Source organism: Neolamprologus multifasciatus, chromosome 5 (assembly GCF_963576455.1).
Source record: "Neolamprologus multifasciatus chromosome 5, fNeoMul1.2, whole genome shotgun sequence".
Taxonomy (NCBI): domain Eukaryota; kingdom Metazoa; phylum Chordata; class Actinopteri; order Cichliformes; family Cichlidae; genus Neolamprologus; species Neolamprologus multifasciatus.
Genome location: NC_140443.1, coordinates 16653381 through 16677320, shown reverse-complemented (window position 1 = coordinate 16677320; position 23940 = coordinate 16653381). Strand labels below are relative to the sequence as shown.

The 23940-nt window shown below is 39.9% G+C and overlaps 2 protein-coding genes across 6 annotated transcripts; both read left to right on the top strand.

Annotated features, from left to right (window-relative positions):
• Positions 1 to 92: 92 nt before the first annotated feature.
• zmynd10 (zinc finger, MYND-type containing 10) lies at positions 93 to 8225 on the top strand. 2 transcript variants are annotated; one of them, XM_085160134.1, is made up of 12 exons: positions 93 to 290; positions 3688 to 3796; positions 3910 to 4026; positions 4104 to 4157; positions 4297 to 4434; positions 4520 to 4608; positions 4713 to 4807; positions 4988 to 5160; positions 5580 to 5705; positions 5792 to 5913; positions 6003 to 6128; positions 7970 to 8225. In XM_085160134.1, exons 1-12 carry the CDS (start codon positions 202 to 204, stop codon positions 8049 to 8051), a joined length of 1320 nt encoding a protein of 439 aa, XP_085016260.1. In that variant the 5' UTR covers positions 93 to 201; the 3' UTR covers positions 8052 to 8225. The 2 variants fall into 2 exon arrangements, with proteins under 2 accessions (XP_085016260.1, XP_085016259.1); XM_085160133.1 differs by having other exon boundaries at positions 3685 to 3796.
• A 116-nt stretch (positions 8226 to 8341) lies between these two features.
• On the top strand, positions 8342 to 23831 carry LOC146518322 (ras association domain-containing protein 1-like). Of its 4 annotated transcripts, none has more exons than XM_085160141.1 (7): positions 8342 to 8830; positions 11094 to 11449; positions 12364 to 12488; positions 22068 to 22172; positions 22264 to 22549; positions 22617 to 22732; positions 22824 to 23831. In XM_085160141.1, the coding sequence occupies exons 2-7, from the start codon at positions 11131 to 11133 to the stop codon at positions 22968 to 22970; spliced, it is 1098 nt and encodes a 365-aa protein (XP_085016267.1). In that variant the 5' UTR covers positions 8342 to 8830; positions 11094 to 11130; the 3' UTR covers positions 22971 to 23831. The 4 variants fall into 4 exon arrangements, with proteins under 4 accessions (XP_085016267.1, XP_085016265.1, XP_085016266.1 ...); XM_085160139.1 differs by having other exon boundaries at positions 11090 to 11449; XM_085160140.1 differs by having other exon boundaries at positions 11051 to 11449.
• Positions 23832 to 23940: the final 109 nt, after the last annotated feature.

Below are 23940 nucleotides of genomic sequence, written 5' to 3'. Positions count from 1 at the left end.
TGTATTTGTTTGAGGTTCTGCTGCCCCTCTATGGCGGGAAACACAACCTGCACCGTTCCCTTGGTTTTCCGTAACCATGACAACTACCGGAAACACTTCGTGTTGCTAACTTCGAACCGTTAACAGTACGAACAAGTCTACTCAAGCTTCAGTTAGACAAGTCCTTTATTTCTTTATTGCGTAATATCTTTTCTCAACGTAATGGATACATACGTAATTCTTCCCGTTGAAGCGGAAGGCTTTATCCAGAGTCTGGAAACTTTCTCCCTCAAGGAAGTGGGCTCAGAGAGGTGAGTCGAACCAACTAACTCTGCACCTGAGCTAAATTAGCTTGTAAACACGATGGAACGTACAAAAAAGGGAAAAAAGAAAGAAAAGAATGTGATAAATAAATAGAGACTATATTAGATTATTTCTCATTAGCCAGTACAGATTGTAAATGCTAAATAAGGGAGCTTAATGTGCTTTGTTATACAAATAAAATTTAAAAAAAAAAAATCAACCCAAAGCACTCAGTGGTGCAAATTAAACAGCTGAAATTGAGCAAAACGTCAGATTCAGATGTAGTTATAATATTGCTATCATATATAACTAAATAACGCTGATTGCATTTTTGCCGCAAACCCATGCAGACTGTAGGTTTGAGCATTGGAGGGGGCCCTCACCCAAGACATTCACATTTCAAACACTTACTTATTTCTGGTGATGTTTTTGTCCATCAGTTTTTCTCAATGAGAAGTAACCATCACAATACAACTCTGACCTTCTAATATTCATATTGAATATGAAAGTGCAGCAGCCAGAGCCCCCCCCCCCCCCCTTCTCTTTAATTCAACCAAATATATCATTCCTTTGTGAAATAAACACATCAATACATATACTAATTATTTGGGTAATAAAAACATCAAGAGCTAAAAAAAAATATTTTATAATGTGCACCTTAGATGGGAAACCATCTGCTACACTTAGGTCCATAAATATTTGGACAGAGACACCTTTTCTGTACATTAACACAATGAATTTTAAATTAGATAGCTCAGATGAAGTTGAAGTGACTTTCAACTTTAATTCAGTGGGTTGAACAAAAAGATTGGCTAAAAATGTGAGAAACTAAAGCACTTTAATCCCTTCATTTCAAGGGCTCAAAAGTAATTGGTCAAATTAAATAACTGAAAATAAAATGTTAATTTCTAATATTGAAAAACCCTTTGCTGGCAATGACAGCCTGAAGTCTTGAACTCATGGACACCCCCCCGATGCTGGGATTTCTCCTTTTTAATGCTCCGCCAGGCCTTTACTGCAGCAGCTTTACCTTTAATGCAATATTTTCCTTATGGGAGACATGGATATTAATACACCTACCTCCTGGAGAATGTTGTTTACTTGCTTGGTTGTTGTGAAGCGTTTTCTCTTCACCATAGAAAGTGTTCTGCTATCACCCAGGACTGCCGTTTTCTATGGATGGCCAGGTCTTTTTTTGTTGCTGAGTTCACTAGTGCTTTCTTTCTTTCTCAGGACCTAACTGTAGATTTTGCCACTTCTAAACTCGTAACAATTTCTCAGATGTTTTTTTTCCCTCTGTTTTCGCAGCTTAAAGATCACTTGTTTCACCTGCATGGAGAGCAAAATCTTCCAAATGCAAGCACAACACCTCAAATCAACTCTAAATCTTTATCTACTTAATTGATAATGACATAATGAGGGAATTGACCAAACCTGCCCATAAAATTGCCTTTGAGTCAATTGTCCAATTAGTTTTGGTCCCTTTAAAACGAGGGTGGCACATGTTTCAAGGGGCTGAAACTCCATTATATAGCTGTAATTGGAATATGTTTCAGTAAACAAGTAAAAACACAAAACTTGTGTCAGTATCCAAATATATACGGACCTAACTGTACTTTGGGATTTAATGTAATACATTAAAATACATTATTAATACCCTTTACAGGTTCAATAGACACACAGGAATGTCTCTTCTGTCCTAGTTTTCTGCTTCGTTTCAGACACAAGTAAAGTTGCCTTAGTTTCCCAGTCTGACTTCCTTCTTTTTCCTCTTTAGGCTTTTTCATGGTTATCAGCCTGCCTGTGTATGGCACCATAACAGAGGTCATGCAGTTGCTGCCTGACATCACAGCACTGTCTAGCTGTGTGAATATGTGTGTACGTCGACTGCGTCTCCCCAAAATCTGCACATATAAAGAAACTTATCAGTGTGGTCAAGTATAAAAAAGAAATGCATTCAGGACTCTACAGCTCATGACTTGTTTCTATTTTCTCCACTTCCTCTTTGCATCATTTTGATAGAGATAGAGATATTTTGTCAGATCTTTGTTCATCAACTTCTGTTGGTTACTTTTAGTTTCTTTCCCTTTTTTTGTGATGACAAATCTGGTCCTTTTTTGAGGCTTATCAGTCATTTGCATGTTGTGGTGAATCCCCTGAGGTTCTGGCCATGTAGTCGTCTTGTGATGTTTGATTAAGAAATATGTACATCTGCATCCTGTGAATGTTCAACCACATAAACCTAATATGTCTCTGATAGATTTTGTTATTAACCGACATTATTACCGTCTTCACTTGCATGATTAGCTCTTTTTCCCCCCCTGAAAATAGCTTTTAATCTATGTGATCTATTGGTTTTTGACTGGTTGTCAAAAAGGAAACATCTGCCAAAGAACACTGTTAGTTTTGACTCCTTGAAATCAGTGTATGTTTCAAGTTCTTGAAATATATATTAAAATCTACACAAACTAAAACTGACACTCTAATTTGTGTAATTTGACGCACTTTACTCAAGCATTGTTTCAAATTGAATGCACTGAAGCAGAGAGCCTGATAATATGTGTCTTTTTAAATACTTAAGAGAGAGATGATCTGGTCCAGACAGATAAGATTCTCTGTAAAGAATATTCAAATCAGAATTTATACTTCATTATAATAAAGGCCCTGAGCCTTGACTAAAAGGAACTGAGAGTTAAATCAGACTTATTTTAGAGCTAGCTGGGATTTTTGTTGTGTGTTAGCTTTTGCATTCTTGTATTTTTACTTAGTTTTGGTTCCTGCTTTGGTTTATTCTTTCTTCTCCTGTGTCTTGGTCAGATTTTCCATCTTCATTTGATTCCCTGGTTTCCCATCTCACGACTTGGTTTTCCCTCTGTGTCTTTAGTTTTGGGGTTTTCTGTCAGTTTTTTGCAGCACCCTGTGTTCACATTTTATGAGTCAATAAAGCTACTTTTGCATACAGAGATTCTTTGTCCTGCTTTTGGATTCGCAACTCATTACATCATGATAAAATCTGGAGGTAGCTTCCTCATGTTTGAATTTCTCTCTGGGGACAGAAATTGGACTCCCTGCTGCTATCAATAAGTATACCCTAATTCTGTGCATTTCGGTGTGATTTTCGATGATTTACACACTTAGCTGCTGTAGCTGATTGCATTCAATTGCTAACTTGACCCCATTCAGTCACAGACTGTCTACAGACTTATTCCATCTTATGGCAACATATAGAGCAGATTTTGGTGACAGTGTTGGTATGTTGACAATCTCAGCAGCAAAACACAACTTTATCTTATTGAATAACACTAATGTCATATTATGAGTATTGTGACAATATCATGTCATGGGTTGTCTGGTGATTCCGACCTTTAGAAGTGATGCTTTTTTATTCTCTTTGTGTGCTAGCAGATGGTTCAAGCAGCATGATTATATTGAGAAACTTAACATGCAGGCAATACTGAATGCCTCTGCCATGCACGATGAGTTTGTCAAGGACCTCCTGGTTTCATTTGGAAAGGTGACTGCCACAACTGCATATAAACAATAATAAAATGTCAGGAGCTTTTACGCAAGCCCTTTTACAATTTTCTAAGAAGTGCTTAGAGGGGAGTGATTCCTTTCCCATTCCAGATACACATCCTGGTCCATGAGATGATCCTTATTGAAGTGTGGAAGAAAAAAGTGTTTCCCATCTTATGCCAGCTGGAGAATTTCAATCCAGAGAAGAGTTTTCATCTTTACATGGTGGTGAGTGTTAAATGAGATGTTAAATGAGCAGTTCACATTGCTCATGTTTCATGTGTTCTGTTATGACTCCTTTTTAGATCCACCATGAAGCCACCATCATAAATCTACTTGAAACCATAATGTTTCACAAGGTCAGTAAGAACTCAAATAATCCCTACATATCTTAAAACATGTCACACACCATGAAAGCACGGACTGTCATTCTCTGAGAACATGGTTGTAAATTAAGCATTATGGCAAGTGTTCAAGCGGTTGTGTCTTGTTATGCAGGATTCATGTGATGCAGCAGATGACTCTCTTCTTGACTTGGTGGATTACTGCCATCGAAAACTCACCCTGCTGGCGGGTGAAGCGATAAAGGATGTTGCTGTGACATATGACCAACACAAACAGACATCCTCTCTAGAGGTGAGAATGTATGTTTTGTTTTTGGTTTGACACATTTGCCGAAGTCTGTCGCAAACTTTTGAACGGTTTGCTTCGTTTCTTGAAGGAGCTGCAGGTGCAGAGTGCAGCTTTGGAGTTTGAAATCTCTCTGAAAGCCGTGTCAGTGCTGCGCTACATTACAGACCACGCAGACAGGTATGGCGCCCTGGAATTCACTTGGTTATGCTCTAGTGGAAGTATACTCAGTATTACACTGAGAAACACGCTGCAGCTGACCAAAGGAATGTGTTTCTTTGCAGCATCAGCATTATCAATCGAATGTTGTGCACCCATAACCTTCCTTGTGTACTGGTTCAGCTGATTGACCACTGCCCCTGGAGTCGCTGCAGAGAAGGTATCACCTCAAACATGAGATTGGTGTTGATCTACTAATTACATCACTGGTAAAAAAAAACCAAAAACAAAACTTTAGAGGCTTCTAAAAGCTACCCAAGCCAAGCAACAGGAAGCTAACCTTTCACACCTGCTAAAGTTTCTTACTATTCAATAACCTACTCATTGTCTCCCACTGTAGATAACGTGCAAAAGCACATTGATGGCAAGTGGCAGACGATACCTGTAGAGGATCATTTAAAAATGACCAAACTTGACGGTCAGGTCTGGCTTTCCCTTTACAATCTGCTGCTAAAAGAAGAATTCCAGAGAAAATACGACTTCAACAGTTTCAACAAGAGCCAGCTTCTGAAGGTATACAGTGGATGATTGCTTTATTATAACTTTAGATGCACTGATCATGCGGAGTTGTTGTCATTCATTGTCTGTGCTGATATTAAATTGTATCAACTCGTCCATCCAAATGGCTGCTGGATAGTAGCTGTAATCTGGTGTTTGGCAAGTGTGTGAGTGCCGGGTTATTGTCCTCCAGCATCATATCTCATCTCCTCCCTTGTTAGAGCACACATTCAGTTTCCAAGGGTTGTTTTGACCAAGATGTTTCCTCCTATTATGAGCTTTCTCATCCTCTTCCTGCTCCGTTAATTACATAACCAGGCAGCCATGTGCATCCTTCTGTAATCACATTTTATTCTTATGCAGTCTGTGTAAACTGATGATTCATACATTGTTATTCTTGCTTCACTGTATTTGTTGTCATTCATGTGCCACAGCTCAGAGGTTTCTTGACTGACATCTTGATTGATCAGCTGCCAAATCTGGTGGATCTGCAGCGTTTCCTGGTTCATCTTGCTGTTTCAGATCCAGCCCCTCCAAAAAAAGAACTGATTTTGGAGCAGGTGCAGTCACACTCACAAATGTTCACTTATCCCTGAACCTAAACAATGTGCCTGTCAGTTTACACTCGGCTCTACTCTATTTATAGATCCCAGAAATGTGGAACCGCATTATCAGTGAGAATTCTGGAAAGTGGAAGGCACTAGCAAAGTATCAAGTCAAAGAAACATTCAGCCCATCTGAAAGTGACTTGAGACAACAGGCCCAGAGGTAACACTGAAAACACAGGTCTGACTGATTAGAGAAGGAACAGAGAAACGACTCAGGCACTCTAAATAATCAGCGCTTGTTTTAACTAGGCTGGCCCAGACGTATAACTTGGATGTAATGGAGAGTTTACTTCCTGAGAAACCAAAATGTGGATCCTGTGGGAGAGAGGCCACAAAGAGATGCTCTCGCTGCCGAGGAGAGTGGTACTGTCACAGGTACTGACAGACCCTGAGCTGAGCCTGAAGGCAAAGCTCAGGGCTGTTTTAACACATGCATGAAAGTCCTGCACCTTCCTAGGACTCTGTCAGCACTACATGCAAAACACCAGGACACGACCACATGGTTATTGCACATAATGCACCACACACAATCATAAATGCTAGCAATGAAGTTGGCCACTTGGATAGGTTACGTTGTAGGCTACAAAGATTCCCTGCAGAAGTGCACATGTGAGAGTCACTAACAGTATTAAAGATGGCCTTAGCCACCATGAGCTCATTGGTTTTGGACTTTGCAGCTTTAATTCTAGTTTTTGGTCACCACCGTTTTCATTTTTTGAAGCCAGGTTAGAAGCCAGTTACCTTATATAGATTAGAGGGTGGAGTTCTAATTTACTTTTTGCTTTTTTCGTTTACTTTTTGTTTTACTTTTAGTTTAGTTGTTTTCTCTTGCAATGAGCAATTTATTGAATATTTTTAACAAATAAAAAAAATCCATTTTAATTAAGACTCAATGCTTATTAACACTTAAGTACCAAAACAAATAAAAAGAAATGTTACTTTAAGCTGCAGAGCCACTTGAAAAATGGCTCACAAGTATGTGTTCATAGAGCTTATTCAGTGAACTATAACAGTGCCATTGTTGTTATTCATTCTCCATATGGAGGAGGGTGCTTACGCCTCCAGTGTCTCAGTAATATCCGTTTAGCCTCAGTAAACTGCTTCCCTTTTTTTGAAATAATCAAATTCAAACAGACTTCAAAAATAACCTCTTGCATATTATTCTAGAGACCCCCTGTCCCCCATATCTGCAGGAAATGTCCACGAGCAGTAATTACATCTGTGTAATTGCTGTGGTGTCTGTGCCATCTGTGTATTATTTTCATTTGTATAAATTTATTACCCATGTTTTAGGGTAAAAACTATGCAGGCAACACTTCCATTCTTCAGAAGATATATCTAGAAAGCTACTACCTCTTTGAGCAAGGGTTACATCGCTGTTCATGAAATAAATTATACGTTTTGGAAGTGACACCTTTGCCTGACGGTAGTGCTATTAGTAACTGTACAACTGGAGTACTTGTAGGTCAGTTAAGAGGACCCCCTCTCCTTTTAGACAGAGCACATCTGATTTGGGCATACCTCCAGAACTGACTGAATGGTAATTTAAAAGTATCTACTATTTGACTAAAACTTAGAGAAATGTCAAAAAATGAAAAAGATAAGGAATTCTAGCTTTTCTATTTAGCGTGGTTAGCCAGCTACATTTAGCTACATTCATATAAACTATATTAATTCCACTTGAGGCTGGCTCTTTTTGAAGCCAGCCTTGAAAAGCTAAAAAAAAAGTGTTTGTGTGAATGGGTGAGTGTGGCAAGTTGTATAAAATACTTTGAGTTGTCAGGTAGAGTAGAAAAGCGCCATATAAAAACCAGTCCATATACCACTGACAGCGAATACGTGTCATGTGTGCTGCCTCCTGCATGCTCACGTAAACCACACAAAGTACTTCCAGTACTGCAAAGGTGTCTGAAGGGGAATAATTCCTGCAGGTTACCACAAGTAAGTGAAAAGAAATGTGCTGCTTCTCTTTTCAAAATATCAAAAGGTCACATGTGAGAGCGGCTCAGTACTTTCCCACTCTCACACATTGCTCCTAAGGTTTTGATAAAGTTGACGTAAGCCTTGCCGGGGCACTAAGAAACAAATTTAAACACATTTGAGAAACAAATGGAGTACAGAGAGGTATGTTTCTTCAGTATTGGATGCAAAATGCATATTTTTGTTTCAAATGTGCTAAATGTCTGCGTCATTATCTTGCTGATGTATGTTTTCAGAGAGTGTCAAGTGAAGCACTGGCCAAAACACAAGAAAGCCTGCCAGCTCATGACTGAGACCACCGAGAAGATCATCAGCTGAGGGAGACCAAACGGCTCTTTCTGTGGCTGATGACAGAAAGAGAACAGTGTGTTTCCTTAGTAGGCCGACACATTTATACACAGACTCTTTTTTCTTTTATCATTAAAACTGTTGATGCACCATTCAAGAATTAAGGATGTTGTAATCAAACTGCAATAAAGTTTCAAACCTGTATGCGTCTGTGTTTGCCTGTTTCATCAAAGTGCCAGGGAAGCGCTGCATCTTCTCTTTCACCAACAGCACCGTTTTGACCTTTGTATGCAATGCAGAGAAGGTACAAAGCAAAATACCACAATAACCCATTTTCCTATTGCTTTTAGGTAGAGCCACCCAGTTTGAAGCTCAGGTCTGTGATGCGTTCAGATAGTGGCTTTAGGAGCCGGGAGGGGGACTTTGCACGCCCACTCAGCTGTGCTCGGGACTCAGAAGCACCCCCTGTTTGAAAACATTCCGGATGTCGGTGCAGCTCAGTCTCATCTCACTCTCTCTTTTTTATGATAGGCCGCTTCCTCCTGCGCCGCAGTCCGACTTGAACAGATGGGTAACATCTTGAAAGACGTGCTCCGGCTCTGCCGTGAAAAGGAGGGCCCGGGGTTTCGTTCGCTGTAAGCGGCCGGTGATGAGAGATTATTTCCAGAGATGTAGCCGAGACTGCACACCTCTGTTATTTGGAAACCTTAAGAAATTTCAGCGGAAAGTTTTTTTTTTCTTTTCGACCTCGGATGGAAGAACTTTTGAGACAAAGCGGTAGCCACGGGGCTGTTTTCTCCCGTGTTTTGGTGAGTTAGACTTAAAATCACTGGATTTTGTGTCACTTCGCTGTTTATGAGTGACTAGTTTAATATGCAGCTGTGTTGGGAATTCGGTTTTGAATGATCTCCCAGCGTGTTTTTTTTTCATGGACACGGAGCTGATGTATTTCTACTCGTGAAAAACTACATTTGACGGCACATGTCATTCTTTAGCTTTTTGTATTATTGTTAGGCTTAATTCTACAGGACAGTGGTTTGAGGGGGGAAATTACTAAAGTAGAAAGCAATAGTACTACTTAGTGTAAGTCTACAAATCTTGGTTGTATTTTATTAAAGTTTTAAGGTATTTGTACTCAGGGGCGTTTCCATGATTTTCTTTTTAAACAAACAAGCAAGGAGGGTGGTCCCCCAGGATTTTAAAATAAACACCAAATTAAACCACTTGAAAAATGATTGGAAGTTACGTGAGTGTGAATTATTTTGTGGACGCGCATCCTCCCTGAATGCGTCAGGAGATGTGGCTGACCGTCAACAGACCACAGTACTGAAACAACCACAAAGTGACAGAGCTAATAAAAAGTAGTTTGATTACAGTTACAGATATGTTTTTTTTCCATACTGAAAGGTAGTAGGAAAGAACAATGCCACATACAGTAGGAGAAATAATTATTTGATCCCCTGCTGAATTTGTAAGTTTGCTCCCTTACGAAGAAATGAAAAGTCTAGTCTAGTCAAGTCTTTTCACCGTAGCTTCATTTTAATGGAGAAAGACAGAAGGTCAACCAAAATTCCCCCCAAAATAAACCCCAAAAAAGTGATTTGCATGTTATTCAGTGAAATAAGTATTTGATCCCCAAATAACACATCATTTAGTACTTGTTGAAGAAACCCCTGTTGGCAAACACAGTAAGTGTGTAAGACATGTCTTGTACTTGGTCACCAGGTTTTCTTCCCACACACACATATCTCAGAAGGTATTTTGGCCCACTCCTCTTTACAGAAACTCTCCAAATCCTTTAGGTTTCCTGGCTGCTGTTTGCCCCCTCAGTACAGTGAAATCGTCCTGTACCCCAAAGCATAATGTTTCCACCTCCATGCTTTCTCTTCCTCCAGACACAGCAGGTCGACTTGATGCCAAAGAGCTCCATTAAGGTTTCATCTGACCGTAGCACTTTCTCCCAAACCCTCTGTGAATCACTTGGGTGTTCTTGGGCAAACTTCAAATGTACATGTGCCTTCTTGAGCAGGGGGACTTTGTGGGTGCTGCAAGATTTCAGTCCATTACAGTGTAGAGTGTTGCTGATGGTGTTCGCAGCAACTTTGGTCCCAACTGCCATCAGATTATTAACAAGCTCCTCCCATGTAGTTTTGGGCTGATCGAGCACCTTTCTCATGATCATCCTCACATGAGGTAAGATCTTGCATGGCACTCCAGACCGAAAGTGCACAATGGATATTTTATATTTCTTCCATTACTGAATAATTGTACCAAAAGTTGTCACCTTCTTGTCAAGCTTCTTGCTTGTTGCTGATGTTCTTTTAGCCCTTTCCAAACCAAAGAGCCTTGGACAGCTCTTTGGTCTTGCCTATGGTGATAGTGAGTTTCGAATAAAAGAAGAAACTGATTATCTGGAGACAAGTGAACTTTATACATGTAATGAGATTAGGAGTATGTTTAACTGATTGGTTGAGCGATTAATTGTCACGTGGACACACAGCCAATCCATGGAAGTCAGAGTGTGTTGTAGAAGATTACATATTTACCTTACTCAATGAGTTTCATGACTTGATACAATGTGGGATTTTTGTCTGGATTTGTGATTGGTGTTCTGTCTCTCTCCTTCAACATGAAACTACCATAAAAATTTGATACTGTTCATTTCTTTTCAAGCGAGCAAACTTACAAATTCATCAGTTAATCAATCAAATAATCAGTCAATTAATTGTTTCTCCCACTGTATACTCTTTTATTTATGCTGCTTTATGTTTATATTTCACTGCTTGTAAACTTTTATTCGTCTGAATTTGCAGACTTGAGATTTGCATAAAAAACTGTCCGTTTTTAAGTTATAATGCACTATTAATGGTGTAATGTGCCAAACAGTCAGAATGCACCTTGACAATATATAACATTATTATGCTCTTTATGTGTTTAACCTAACTGTCCTACTAAGAGTACTACTAAGTACATTCATATTTGGTACCTTAGTACATTAAGCTGAATTAACACTAACTTCATGATTTCAGGTTGCACTCTGATTATACAGAGTCTGTGTTTTTTGTCAGTTAGTGATAAAAATGGAGGAAACCCGGCCCTGAGTGACACAATGTCTTGGGAGGAGTTCATCGAGCTCCGTGACCTCAGGTCGACCAAAGAGCAGATAGAGCTGACGGGGACGCGCGCTCCGTGCTCACCTCCGCGCCTAGAGAGAACCAACGCCCTGAGGATCAGCCCGGGAAGGGTCCCAGACCTGCTGAGTCGTGTAGGCATTATCAGAGTCCTGAGCAGCAGCCAGGACCCACAGCTCACAGAGGAGAAAGGAGAGGGCCACGACTTCCAACCCTGTAGCCACGCTCAGCCCACGTGGTGCGACCTGTGTGGAGACTTTATCTGGGGCCTTTACAAGCAGAGCCTGCGGTGTGTCAGTGAGTTGGCTTACATATGTTCTTTGTGCATCTGGGTGTGTGCATGTGTCAATGCTTTGGTGCATTTGCATGAAATGAGCGTACTGACAGAAAGAGGAAATTTACTAACACAGAGGAAGAGGCAACCACCAGCGTACCTGCAAGCCCAGATTACAGTCATTCCAGCCTGATGACTTAAACAAGGCTTCATACTAAATAAACATAAAGGCTCTCTATGTTAACATTCTGGAAAAAATAAAGAGAATTGTTGCCTGTACAATTTTTATAATTATTCACATCTACCCAGTATCTAACCAGCATACACTTAGGGGTTTGATCATTGTCTAGGCTGAGGTTCAGCTACACTCATATGTGCATTTGCAAAAGTTTCATTAACTGAAACCCACCTAAATAAAGAGCAGTGGTTTGTACAAAACATTTAGTGTGGGGAAATAGGGGTCCCTTACTGTAACCTGAACAGGATATATGTTTTCACAGCTGCATTCAGCTGATTGGAATTGCTATTTATATTTCTTCAAATATTTGCAATTTATTTTATATACGTGACTATATGGTCTGGTACTTACATAATGCTTTTCTACACTATTGAAGCACTGCTGCATTCACCCATACACTCATTTGTATGCATAAGCACTTTTAATCTAAGATTCACACTCCAGTGAATGCAGCCGGGCAATTTAGGGTTCAGTATCTTACCTAGGGATATTCCAACATGCAGACCAGAGGAGGCAGGGAATCAAAACAACATTGTTGTTTTACTAAAAACAGTGAATAACTGCAGGTAAAAACTGTAGTAACCTTTGCCCTCCAGCAGAGGAGAGGCAATCACACTTACACAACATTATGACTTTCATTTTGCACATTCTCATGTATGGCAACATGAGTCTAAACTCTATGACTTTCTTAATTTACAGATTGTAAATTCACATGTCACTACCGATGCCGTGCCCTGATTCAACTGGACTGCAGCTGGGAACGAGGCTCCTTGGCTGACCCCACATGTGTCGTGGAGCACACCATAGAAACGGACACAAATGTGGTAAGGAGCTTTGCATTAGGAAGCTGACAGCTGACACGGCGCCCTTTATTACTTTACTACCACCTTTGTTCTTAATCAGCTGTGTTGCTAGTTGGTTTCACTTGCTTTTTTATGCTAGCGTCAATGTCACAAACTTTACACCGCATAACATACATCATTTCTTAAGACCTCTGCACTCTGCATGTTACGCAATGCACTGCCTGTTTGGATTGCATGTTACTGTACTAGATAGGAAAGAAATTAGGAACAATAACAATAAATGCACCCAGTTCACACCCATTTACTAACTGCACACGATCAACTGAAAGTTGCACCACTCTTTCAGATTTAGTTGTATTTACTGTTAGCATTAAAACTCCAGACAGGACAAACATTTCAAATATAACATTGCTCAGCTGAAGTAAAGTTTTTCAAAGGGGAAGCTTGTAGGCAGAGGAACAGAAAATGTTACCTTGAACACTTTTTGTAAAATGTGGCTTAGTTTAGTCAGTCACAAAAGTGAAATGTCAGTTTTTAAAGTACTTAAGCCTGTTGTAAAACCTCTGTACGAATATGAAACATTCAAGAAAAAAAAAAAACAGAACACACTACAGCAACAAATTTTCATAAGAATCATCGTCTATTAGGCATAGCATTGGGCAGGTATTGTCCAATCTACAGCATTAGTTTTATGTCTTAGTTCAGAAAAAGAAAGCTTTTATAGCAGTAGTAGTAATAGTAGTTCTGTCTGAAGTTTTTTTTAAATACGAAACTGGTGTTTTTCCTTCCCACTGTCACCATGTTCTTGCTCATAAGGGGGGTCGTTTGATTTTCTTGTCTTTACCTTACACAATAAAGGCCTCGAGGCAACTGTTGTTGTGATTTAGTGCTACATAAATAAAATAAAATTGAATTGAATAGTACTTTATGGATTCCTGTGAAAAAAAAGTACAGCCCATGATTCAGTAGCTTGTGGAACCACCTTCAGCAGAAATAACTTGTGCAATTATTTTCTGTATGACTTTATCAGTCTCTCACATACACATGTGGGAGAATTTTGGCCCACTCTTCAGCGATGTTTCTCTCTGTTGAGGTTTGTTAGTTTATGCACAGTTTTCTGAAGATCAGACCACAGCATTTCAGTAGGTTGAAGTCAAGCGTTTGATTGGGCCACTGGAGCATCTTGAGTCTGCTGTTGTGATACGGATGATGGATGGCCTCACATTTGACTCTAGATTATTTAGGTGTGCATGGTTGACTCAGTGACTGCCCAGGTATTGTGGCTGCTGTACAAGCACAAATCATTACCCCTCCACAACCATGCTTGACAGCTGGTATGAGGTGTTTCTGCTGATATGCGTTGTTCTATTTTCGCCAGGCATGCATTGTGGCCAAACATTTCCACATTGATCTCATCTGTCCAAAGAACTTTTTCAAATTGTACTGTCATGAATTTTAGCATTTGACATGCTAACTGAGGCCTGTAGAGTCTGAGGTTGGAACACTTTTTATTTTGCTGAGCATTGCTCTGTCTCTGGGTTGAATTTGCTGGAGAGATTGTAGGATTATGTTAACACACACCTGAATGCTTCAGACCAGCAAACTACCAAAACATCTGCTTTTATAGAGGTGCTCACTCTTGCTGATGATCAGTTATTAAATTCATTTGATTAGCAACACCTGGCTGCTTTTTATCCTATTAATTTCTATACCAGCAATAAGAATGTACCTAACTTTTGAAATCTCTGAAAACTTTCCTTCTTACATAAACTGTAAGCCCAGAACAAGCAGCTAAACTATTTTTAGATTTTCCTATCATATAAGTATGAAGTACCAGGGATTAGTTAACGGGTTCAGAGAAAATCTTTTATTCTGTTTTTAATGGGATTTTTCAAGGCCAGTTAGGCTGCTGTACTCAATAGAAGAAGAAACCCCATCACAATCTTTTTTTGTACCATGGTAGTATAATCCATTAAGTGGGAACTTAGTACAGTAGATATCCAGCAGAGCATATATCTTTTTATCATGTTAGCTGTTATTATTCACTTTATTAAGCGCCTGTTACTTATCAAAAGAATATAAATACAAACATAAACTTGAGCAAGCCGACACCAAGGCATGGCTAAAAAAAACATGTTGGTATTTGAGCTTTTGTGTGCACACTTGCAGTCCTTGTATAATAGCAAAATGACTAGCTGCAGTCAGTCAAATTCAGAGCATTAAAAACCAAAAACAAATCACAGATATCTACAGACATTTTTGCAATACTTCCCTCTGCAAACTATCATTCAAATGTTTCACTCTTAGCTCAGTAAGAGTGGGCTGCTCAGGTTAATATTTTGAACTGTTAGTTAATTAATATTTGAATAATAAAGATGACACCGAGTCATACCTGTGCTATAGCCATTAGGGGTGGGGGGAAAATCGATATTGTGTAGTATCGTGATATTTTGTTTGCTAATAATGTATCGATACAGGGACAGCAGAAATCGATATTTTGTTACAAAAAAAGTTTTTTGTGGACTGGAACATGCTCTGACTTCAGAGCATGTTGATCCTTTTTCTGAGCAAGAATCCTGACATTCCTTCACTGTCCAAATGTGTTTTTTGGCAGCAATAAACATGACAGTTTACTTATTTTAATTTAAGACATGTTTTATTTTAATTAAGTTTAAAACTTTTTTATTTAATGTAAAATTATATTTTGTTTTAATTTACTTTCAAATTCTTCAGTTGCTGAATGGGCTGCATAGTTTTCATAAATTGCATAGTTCAGAATAGCTATAATTGTACCAGATGGTTGCGTTCAGTTAAGTTGGACAAGACTGTAATACAAACCGTTCAGTTTGTCAACAATAAAACTGAAATGAGAGAAAGACTGAGTGTGAGACTTTGATATTAGATAAAATTAATATTGATAAAGTTTACCTTTATGTACAGAATCTTAATATCGCAAAATATTTTTAAAAAATTGCAATAATATTGTATCGTGCGTTAAGTATTGTGATAATATCGTATCGTGGGATGTATGGTGATTCCCACCTCTAATAGCCATGCACAACCAGTACATAAATGTATGTTTATTGTAGTCATATTGACTGCTTGAGATGTCTGTACACCAGTGTGCCACCACTAACTTCAGATGCACCACAAATATTTTTGTTTTTGAATCAGTCCTGGTCAGCTCAATCTGAGAGCAGTATGGAGGTTTTCTGGGTTTAGCACCGGAAAACTCATTAGTTCACATTAGCAGGTTTCAGTGTATTTCCTTTTAATACATATCTGATCATATTTACCCTCTCCTTATTGATCTCTAAATGCACAAAGATGAAAAGAGATGTTCAGAAATACCTGAATGACTGTGCTGCTTGCTCTTGAATTGAGGTTCTTCTCAGTGTTATTTCCATATAACATGTTAATACCTTATAACATAACATATTGTCTGTGAAAACGATGGATGTTTTAGGAGAACAGAGGCAAGACTTTCATAAGACTTTGTCAGAAACTGGACAAAACCCCCCAAAACAAACTAAACAACTCGTGTGCTGCAGTTTAAATGACGGTTATTTTTGTAGCAATTTTGTCAACATGTCTGATTTTAGTTATTTGGTAGCTAGATTTAGCCACAGAATATACAAACGTTTACATAAGTCTTTTCATCTTTAGTCATTTCACAGTAACACCTCCCCTGCTGGTTTGCGAGGTTTTTCCATTGCTGCACACAAGAACTGAAAATCTGGGCTGCAGCTGGAGCAGTTTTTTTTTTCTCTTTTAATTAGTAATCCAACACAGAGCTGCATTTTTCCCTAATTACTTAATGTGAGACCAGAAACTGTTTTGACACTAAAAGCTGATTTTGCTTTTAGTCTAGCTTTACAGCTTTACAGAAACCCAAGATTTTACAATAAGATTAAACACCCCCCCCCCCCCCCCAAAAAAAATAAATAAATAAATAAATTGCATTTGGTCCTGATTCGCTACAATATGGCACATACGTTCTCTGTCTGTATCAACAGCTATACTTTTTCATTATTTTAGGGGTTTTATTTTTTCAGACTGATATGCGTTTTTGAGAGAAAATGTCATTGCAACATTTCAGTGCTCACTGTAATATATTTAGATTGCTTGTATTTTCTGAACAGCCATCAAAAAAATAAAACATATTATATCTATATTAATTAAAATCAGGGGAGGGGAAGAAAATACCCAGAATAAGTAACCGATGAATCGTGAAACGCATTTTGGTGAAACTGTGACTGTGAAACAGTAGTATCATTATTAAAACAGGAACTGCCTTCCACTCCGTGTCAGCTGGGTAGGCTCCAGCACCCCCGTGACCCTAAGTTGGACGAGTGGTTAAGAAGGTGGATGAAGTGATTTAAGGATCATGCTTTTTCATGTGACGTTTAATGTGCTCATCATGTGGATTGTTTCATAGCTTGAACAACTCTATAGTTTTATGTTAAGGGAGGTTTGGGGTAATTACTTTGGCTTATCTCGACTTGAGTTTAGACAAACTACTGACGGACGAGACAGAAAGTCTGTGTTCGAAATGAGATGGATTTGCAGGAAGTGGATACTCATGACAGAGTCTATTTATGCTTTTAGTGGGGGATGGGTAGTAGAAACAGGAAATATTCTTATGGTGACTTCTTACATTTCCTTTGTGTTCAGGCACATCTCTTTTAGCTAACTGCTATACTTCTAGCCTTCTTGTCATAATTACACCCCAAAAGCTGAAATAATTCTTTAGAAGTCACCAACTCATATCTTGGTATAATACAACAAATCGTCAAATTGAGCTACCAAGTTGAAACACAGGTATGTCTCAAGCCCTGTAAGCTTTTATCTATATCAGATGTTATGATGTGTTTCCTAGCAACCACCTACAAACAGGCCTAAATGACCCATATTTAGCATTTGTGCACTTACAGTTGTGGTCAGAAGGTTACAGACTCATCGTGGGCATGAATGTGATGGTAGTTTTGGTCTTTTAATGATTTCTTTGAACAATTCTTTTTTCCAGGGTGGAGCAATTGGACAGCATACATCTTTAATTCCTTTAAAAAACACAAGAATTGGGTGCAGAAGTTTGAATTTTGGATTTTCTCTAATCCACATGGGCTCAGAAGTACATATACAACTAAGCCAGTATTTCATTAAATGTTCCTTAGCACCTTAATCCAAAGCTTTTGGTTTCCATAAACAAGCTTCTGGCATGATTCTTTCTGACCACTCTTCTCGGTCGACTTCATTTAATTGGTTGGTTTCCTGGCACAGACGTGTTTTCAAGCAAATTTTCAAAGGGGTTGAGGTCGGAGCTTTAAAAAGGCCATTCCAGAAGCTTAATGCTAGCTTGCTTTTTCCATTGAAAAACAAGCTGTGATGTAGCTTTGGGATTATTGTCCTGCTAGAACAACTAATTCTGCACAAGTTTCAACGGTACAGCTGTTGATTTAATTTAGGTAGTCCTCCTTCTCCATTATTCTATCCACTTTGTGCAATACACCAGTACCACTTGCAGCAAAACAGCCACAGAACATGATGCTACTGCCACCGTGCTTGACAGTTTTTGTTTACTCCTTCAAACATAAGTCTTATTGAGGGCAACATTTCAATCTTTTTCTCATCTGACCATATGACTTTTCTCCAGAATGCATTTGGCTTGTCAGTGTGGGCAGCTGCAAATTTCAGTCGAGCTTGAAGGTATTAGTTTTGGAGCAGGGGCTTCTTTATTGGTAAGCATCTTCTTGGTGTTCAAGCAGTTTCCAGGGCAGGCTTCATGCTTCCTGGGTTGTTTATGAACATCCAAACCATATTTCCTCTCATCTGAGGGTGAAAGTTTGGTTCTTCTTCCCAATCTTGGTAAAGTGGTGACACTAATTACAGTACAAGTCGTTAAGAAATGCTTTCATGAAACCTTCACAACTTATGGAAATCTACAATTTGCCTTCCCAGACTTCTTTATTATTTTGTGTCAAGCAAATCTTTTTCATGTTGGCAAAAAGAAACGATTAGTTGTAGCCAACTATGGCCACTAATAAGAAGACATCAAGCCTTGGCCTTGTCAATTTAACTTAATTCAAAATTAAATGACTGTATGCATACTTCTTACACTGTGTGGATTTGAGAAAATCCAGAATAATTCAAACCCGTTCTCCCAATTCTTGTTTTTTTAAAGTAACTAAAGGTGCATCCCCACCCTGGGGAAAAAAGGACAGTTCAAAGAAGTCATTAAAAGTCTGTGACATTCAAAGCCATGATGAGAGTATTTTTCACAAGAACCACCATTTAATTTTACATTTAATGGGTATATGTCTAATAAGTGTACTAGTACACCTGTTATTTTAGACCTTGTGCAGCTGACATGGTCCCTTAATCGTGCATAAATGTAAACACATTTTGCTGTATACAAACTTGTAATCAGCCCCATATTTGTTTTGTATTTATATAAACAAAATCTACCAGAGGTGGTCTTTACTTTTCTCATTGGGAATAAGTATATCAGTTTGCTGTAGGGCTGTAGCATAATGAATTGCATTATGGGAGTTGCAGGCCCCAGTGTTATGGGATATTTTTTATCTACATCTTGTGGAGCCCATTTTTCTAAGTAAGAAAGTAAAATAATCAATACAGCACCATTTAAATTTTCTATTGATCAACACTGACGAGACATAAAAACATAATAAAGCTACATTACTGTTAGATACGTTAGGTTGGCATGGTAAATACAGTTATAATATTTGTATTTAGTGCAAAAGTTTAAAAAAAAAAAACGCTAGCAGCGAGCCCCAGCATCACATGACTGGGTCAGCGGTCCGTGGAGACACAGAAGGTCCAACAGCAGCACCCCCACCCTGGGAAAAAAGGGCAGAAAGACGGGTGAAACAGGGCTTTGAGGAGAGGAGAGGGCTTTGGTATTTCCCGTGCTGTCCAATCACTGCCGGCTGAAGCGGTTTGTGTATTTCCAAACTCAGCGGACCTGGGTGGGGCCTCTTCGGGGGGAAGGAAGCGGGGCATCTAGGGCGGGGACCTGCACACATCCTGTTTCACACAGAGTTTGTACGGCGGAAACGTGGCTGGTAGTTTGAGGAGAAGATTCGTGAGATCTTGCTGATAGTCGTCGACATTTTTTAGCGGTATTTTGTCCTGCGCGAGATTATTTAACATTATCGTTAAAAGCTAGCGACTGTTGCAGGTTAGGACTTTTTTAAGGCATAGTTCAGTCAGTGAATTCCAATTAAGCTCAATCGAGAGCGATTCGGGGTAACAGCTTAGTAAAGTTAAAGATTCCCGACTCTCTTATTGGATATATGCCGGTAGTCAGCATGACCACCGCGGCTAGCAGCTCGGATAAAACTCCCTCCTTTGAGATGACCTGGGGCAGCTCCACCAGCAGCGGCTACTGCAGCGACTCGGACTCTGACTCCGAGTTCGAGCAGTACTTCACCGCCCGGACATCTTTCTTCCCCAAAATCCGAAAAGATACTGTCAGTCCCGCAGTTAAGCAGGTGAGAAATTTTACACGTTTAAAAACACATAGGTTTCATAAAAAATCTTTGGCTTTAAAATAAAGGGGAAGTGAAACTGTGGCTGTTTCGCAGCAAGACTGTATTCTCGCGTTATTTCCCCATTTCTGCTTATTAGCTGTCAGTGTTGGGTCTATGATTGAGTTGTGTTTGTATTCTTTTACTTCTGGGATGAGTTGCTGGGCGTCCTACTTTGTAGATGCTGCTGGGAATGAGTTGTTTTGCTCAAAGGAACCCCAGCAGACTAGATGGTTGGCAAGCCTGCAAGGCTCAAGGGTGGAGTTCCTCTAGTTATAAGTAAACAGGTTAAAGACTTGTGTGAACTTTTTAAAATGCAAATGAGCACTCGTTACGTCTAGATTACACACACACGGTATATATGTGTCTTGTTGTAACAAGCACAGACCCACAGATGAACCTGTGACGCACTCAAGTTTCCAGCCAAACACCCACCATTCATTGACTTGTCTCAGGTTGTTCACATTAATTTCTCAGTCACACGTGAGTCATGGAGTGTTTTGGATTTCTTCATTTTCTTATCTTTTAGTCATACGCACACCCACATGGGTATCGGGTTTCTTTCCTGTGAGATGTGGGTGCAGTTTACTGTAGAAATATTTGCCATAAGCCATTCTGTCTCTGAAAAAAAAAAAAAGCTGTTCGCACACCCTACACAATGTTTACATGACTCTCCCTTTGCCAGCAGGCAGAGGCACAGTTGTGCATAATTTTTTCCCACCACATATTGACTTTATTGATTTGTTTAACGGCAGCATATTAACTCTACGGCCCATGGATCTCCCTAGGCATTTGCAGCTATGGATCTTTACATGCTGGATGTCTAATTAACAATCTTTCTTAGACAGTGTGTGGTTCAGCAGATAATTAAGCAAAAGGTAGCCTTTTTAATCTCACATTTACTGGCGGTCCTGCATCTACAATATTGGCTACTGCTCCTGAGAAAACCCCTACCATGAATAATTATAGTGTAAATTGGAACACACAAGAAAAGCCTGATTTTTAATCTGGCAGCCCTGCATCTGCTGGGGGGGCAAATGTGCATAACTGAAACATGACTGGGAGTTTGCGGTCGCTGAGGCAGCTGACTTCACAGGATGTGCCTGCAAAACAGAGGAGGGCATTGTCTCTCCCGCTTGTGAGAGCCTGTGAGGGGTGGCTATTTTTACATGAACACCAAGTTGAGGAATGCAGCGCAGAGCCGTTGGCCACAGTCATCATTGCAAACAGCTGCAAGTTGCAAATCCCCTCCCTTTTCCTCCCTCTTCCTCCCCCCTCCCTGCTCCCATCAGCCCTCCTACATGGAGGCATCAAAGCCGCTGAACTGGATTGGACAGAGCTGACATCACTGTGTTCGCCTCTTTTGCTGCGTTGTCCGGAAGTTGAAAGTCTGATGCAACTGGTGTTCGCTGTTAGAAATGCAGAACATCAGTTAAAACCAGCTTTTACTCTCGTGTTTCAGCAGTATTGCTGAAGAAAAAAACATGGAAGACTTGTTTAAATCAAATTTGACTGACATTACAACTTTTTTTCCCTCCCTTGTTAAAACACCCTAAAAATGAACACTGGGCTTTTTCAACACTAATGCAGGGTTTTTCCTGCATATAATTTTTTTTCCCACATTGACCAAAGAGATTTTGGCCAACCACCAAAGGGAAACCAACAGAACTGTGATTTTTAAACCAGTTGTTTTTAAATGGGGTTTAATTCACTTGAGCTTAAGATGCGTTTTAATTATCAAATGTCCAGAAAAAAATAAAAAGGCAGAAAATGTCTTAGATTTTTCTTGAGTAAGTGGCCACAGACTTTTACTCCTCACTATATTTGGACAAACGTAGTCACGGGGACATGGTCTTGTGTAGTCACCCTCTCAGAGGCTCATTTTGAGCGGGAAAATCCCTGTAATGCTGTAAGACACAATCGTATAAAGGGCCTTTCCTCTGCTAATCAGTGTTTTGTCCTGGTCTCTGTCTTGTCCATGCTTTTTTTTTTTCTTTTGAGGTTAGCACTGACACCTGGTGGTTAAAGACTGTAACTCTTCTGTTCCTTCCAGGATGAACAGATTGAATTGAGTAAGCAGGAGCTGACAGTGGTGGACATTCAGCAGAAAGTGAAGGAGTATAATGCTCAGATCAACAGCAATCTGTTCATGAACATGGTGAGCAGTGATTCTTCACAACAAATCCCTGCTTTTCCCTCCAAAGCATTTTTATCTTTTAGTTTAATATTAGTTTTTTCCCCTTTAACAGAACAAGGATGGGTCCTACACCGGCTTCATAAAGGTGCAGTTCAAGCTGGCCCGACCCGTGTCTGTTCCCACCCCAAAGAAAGGAGGCAACGACACAGGCGGGAGGCGGGCCAGCGGAGTGAAGCGGCGCACCTCTTTCTACCTGCCGAAGGACGCGTCCAAGCATTTGCACATAAGTTCTCGAACTTCAGCTCGTGAGGTCATCGAGGCTTTGTTGAAGAAGTTCACCGTTGTGGACAATCCCGCCAAGTTTGCTCTATTTGAGCGCAGCGAGCGTCACGACCAAGGTATTCTGCTTTAACATTAAATCGTGATTTCTTTTGGTGATCGCTTAATGGTTTCTTTCTCCTCCAGTTTATATCCGTAAGCTGTCTGATACCGAGCGTCCCCTCCGTCTGCGTCTGTGCGCTGGACCGAATGAGAAAGTCCTCAGTTTTGTGCTGAAAGAGAACGAAACTGGCGAAGTCAATGTGAGTAAAACATGAACAGCTCTACATCCAACACGTATGGATTGTTCACCTTCAGATATACCAGTTTAACTTCTCTCTCGCTCGGTTGCAGTGGCATGCCTTCTCCATGCCTGAGTTAAAGAACTTCCTGCGGATTCTGCAGCGTGAAGAGGAGGAACATATCAAGCAGATCGTGCAGCGCTACGCTTTGGCTCGCACTAAAATGCAGGAGGCTCTGGCTGGCTCAACGCCCGGCTGAGATGCCTATGCTCAGAGGGGCTTTAGCGTGCACCTTTCGGCTGGACGATCACCAGAAGTTGACCGGCCATCGATGCATTCAAAGATCCCAGAGAATCCAACTCCAAACGCCTCTTGGTGAACGAGAGTGTGAGACAGGGCGCGAGACTATGAGAGCGAGAGAGAGAGAGCGCTAGCGCGAATGTGCATGTGAGATGATGCGAGAGATGAGACGTGCCTTACACCTGGAGAGTCTGATGTGCCTGAGAGAATGAGTTGAGAGAATTAATGACTGGCAGATGTGACAGTAATGTCTTTAGCTTTTGGTTACTGTAGGATTATCCTGCACCTCAGCTGTGTTATTTTTCCAGAAAACCAAAATTAGTAATATTTCAAATAATGCATTTAATCCCCTTTGCCTTCACTCAACAACCCACCATAATAATGATGCTTCTCACTCTCGGGTTAAACACATACTTGCTGTAAGGTATTTGGATTTTCACTTGACCTAAGCTCAGAGTCTGCCATGTCTTCTCTTACACCCCTGATGGGTGCAACTCTGAATTTCACTGACAATCTGTGAGTGTGACTGATGTATGGACATTTGTATGGAACTATGAATGTCTGCGAGAACAGAGCCCCAGTCACCCTGGTTGACTGGAACCTTGAATGAATATTGCTTTGCATGTGTTTAACTGGAAGTTTCCTGTCATTCCTTTATATCTTTGTTTTGTTCTGTCCTTTAAAACAAAATGTTTGTCTTCTGTCACTCTGTTCACTTTCACTGTATGGAACTCTATGCACAAATTTACTTGTTGTAGCAATCTTAAGAATGTCGTGACAAATGTGCACTGCGTTTAGTAAAGAATTACCAAAAACTCGATTACGTTTTTGTATTATTTTTTTGTATTATTTTTTTTACAGGTGCAGTGCTGTGAAAAAGCATTTGCCCCCTCTCAAATTTTCATTATTATTATTATTTTTTATTATTG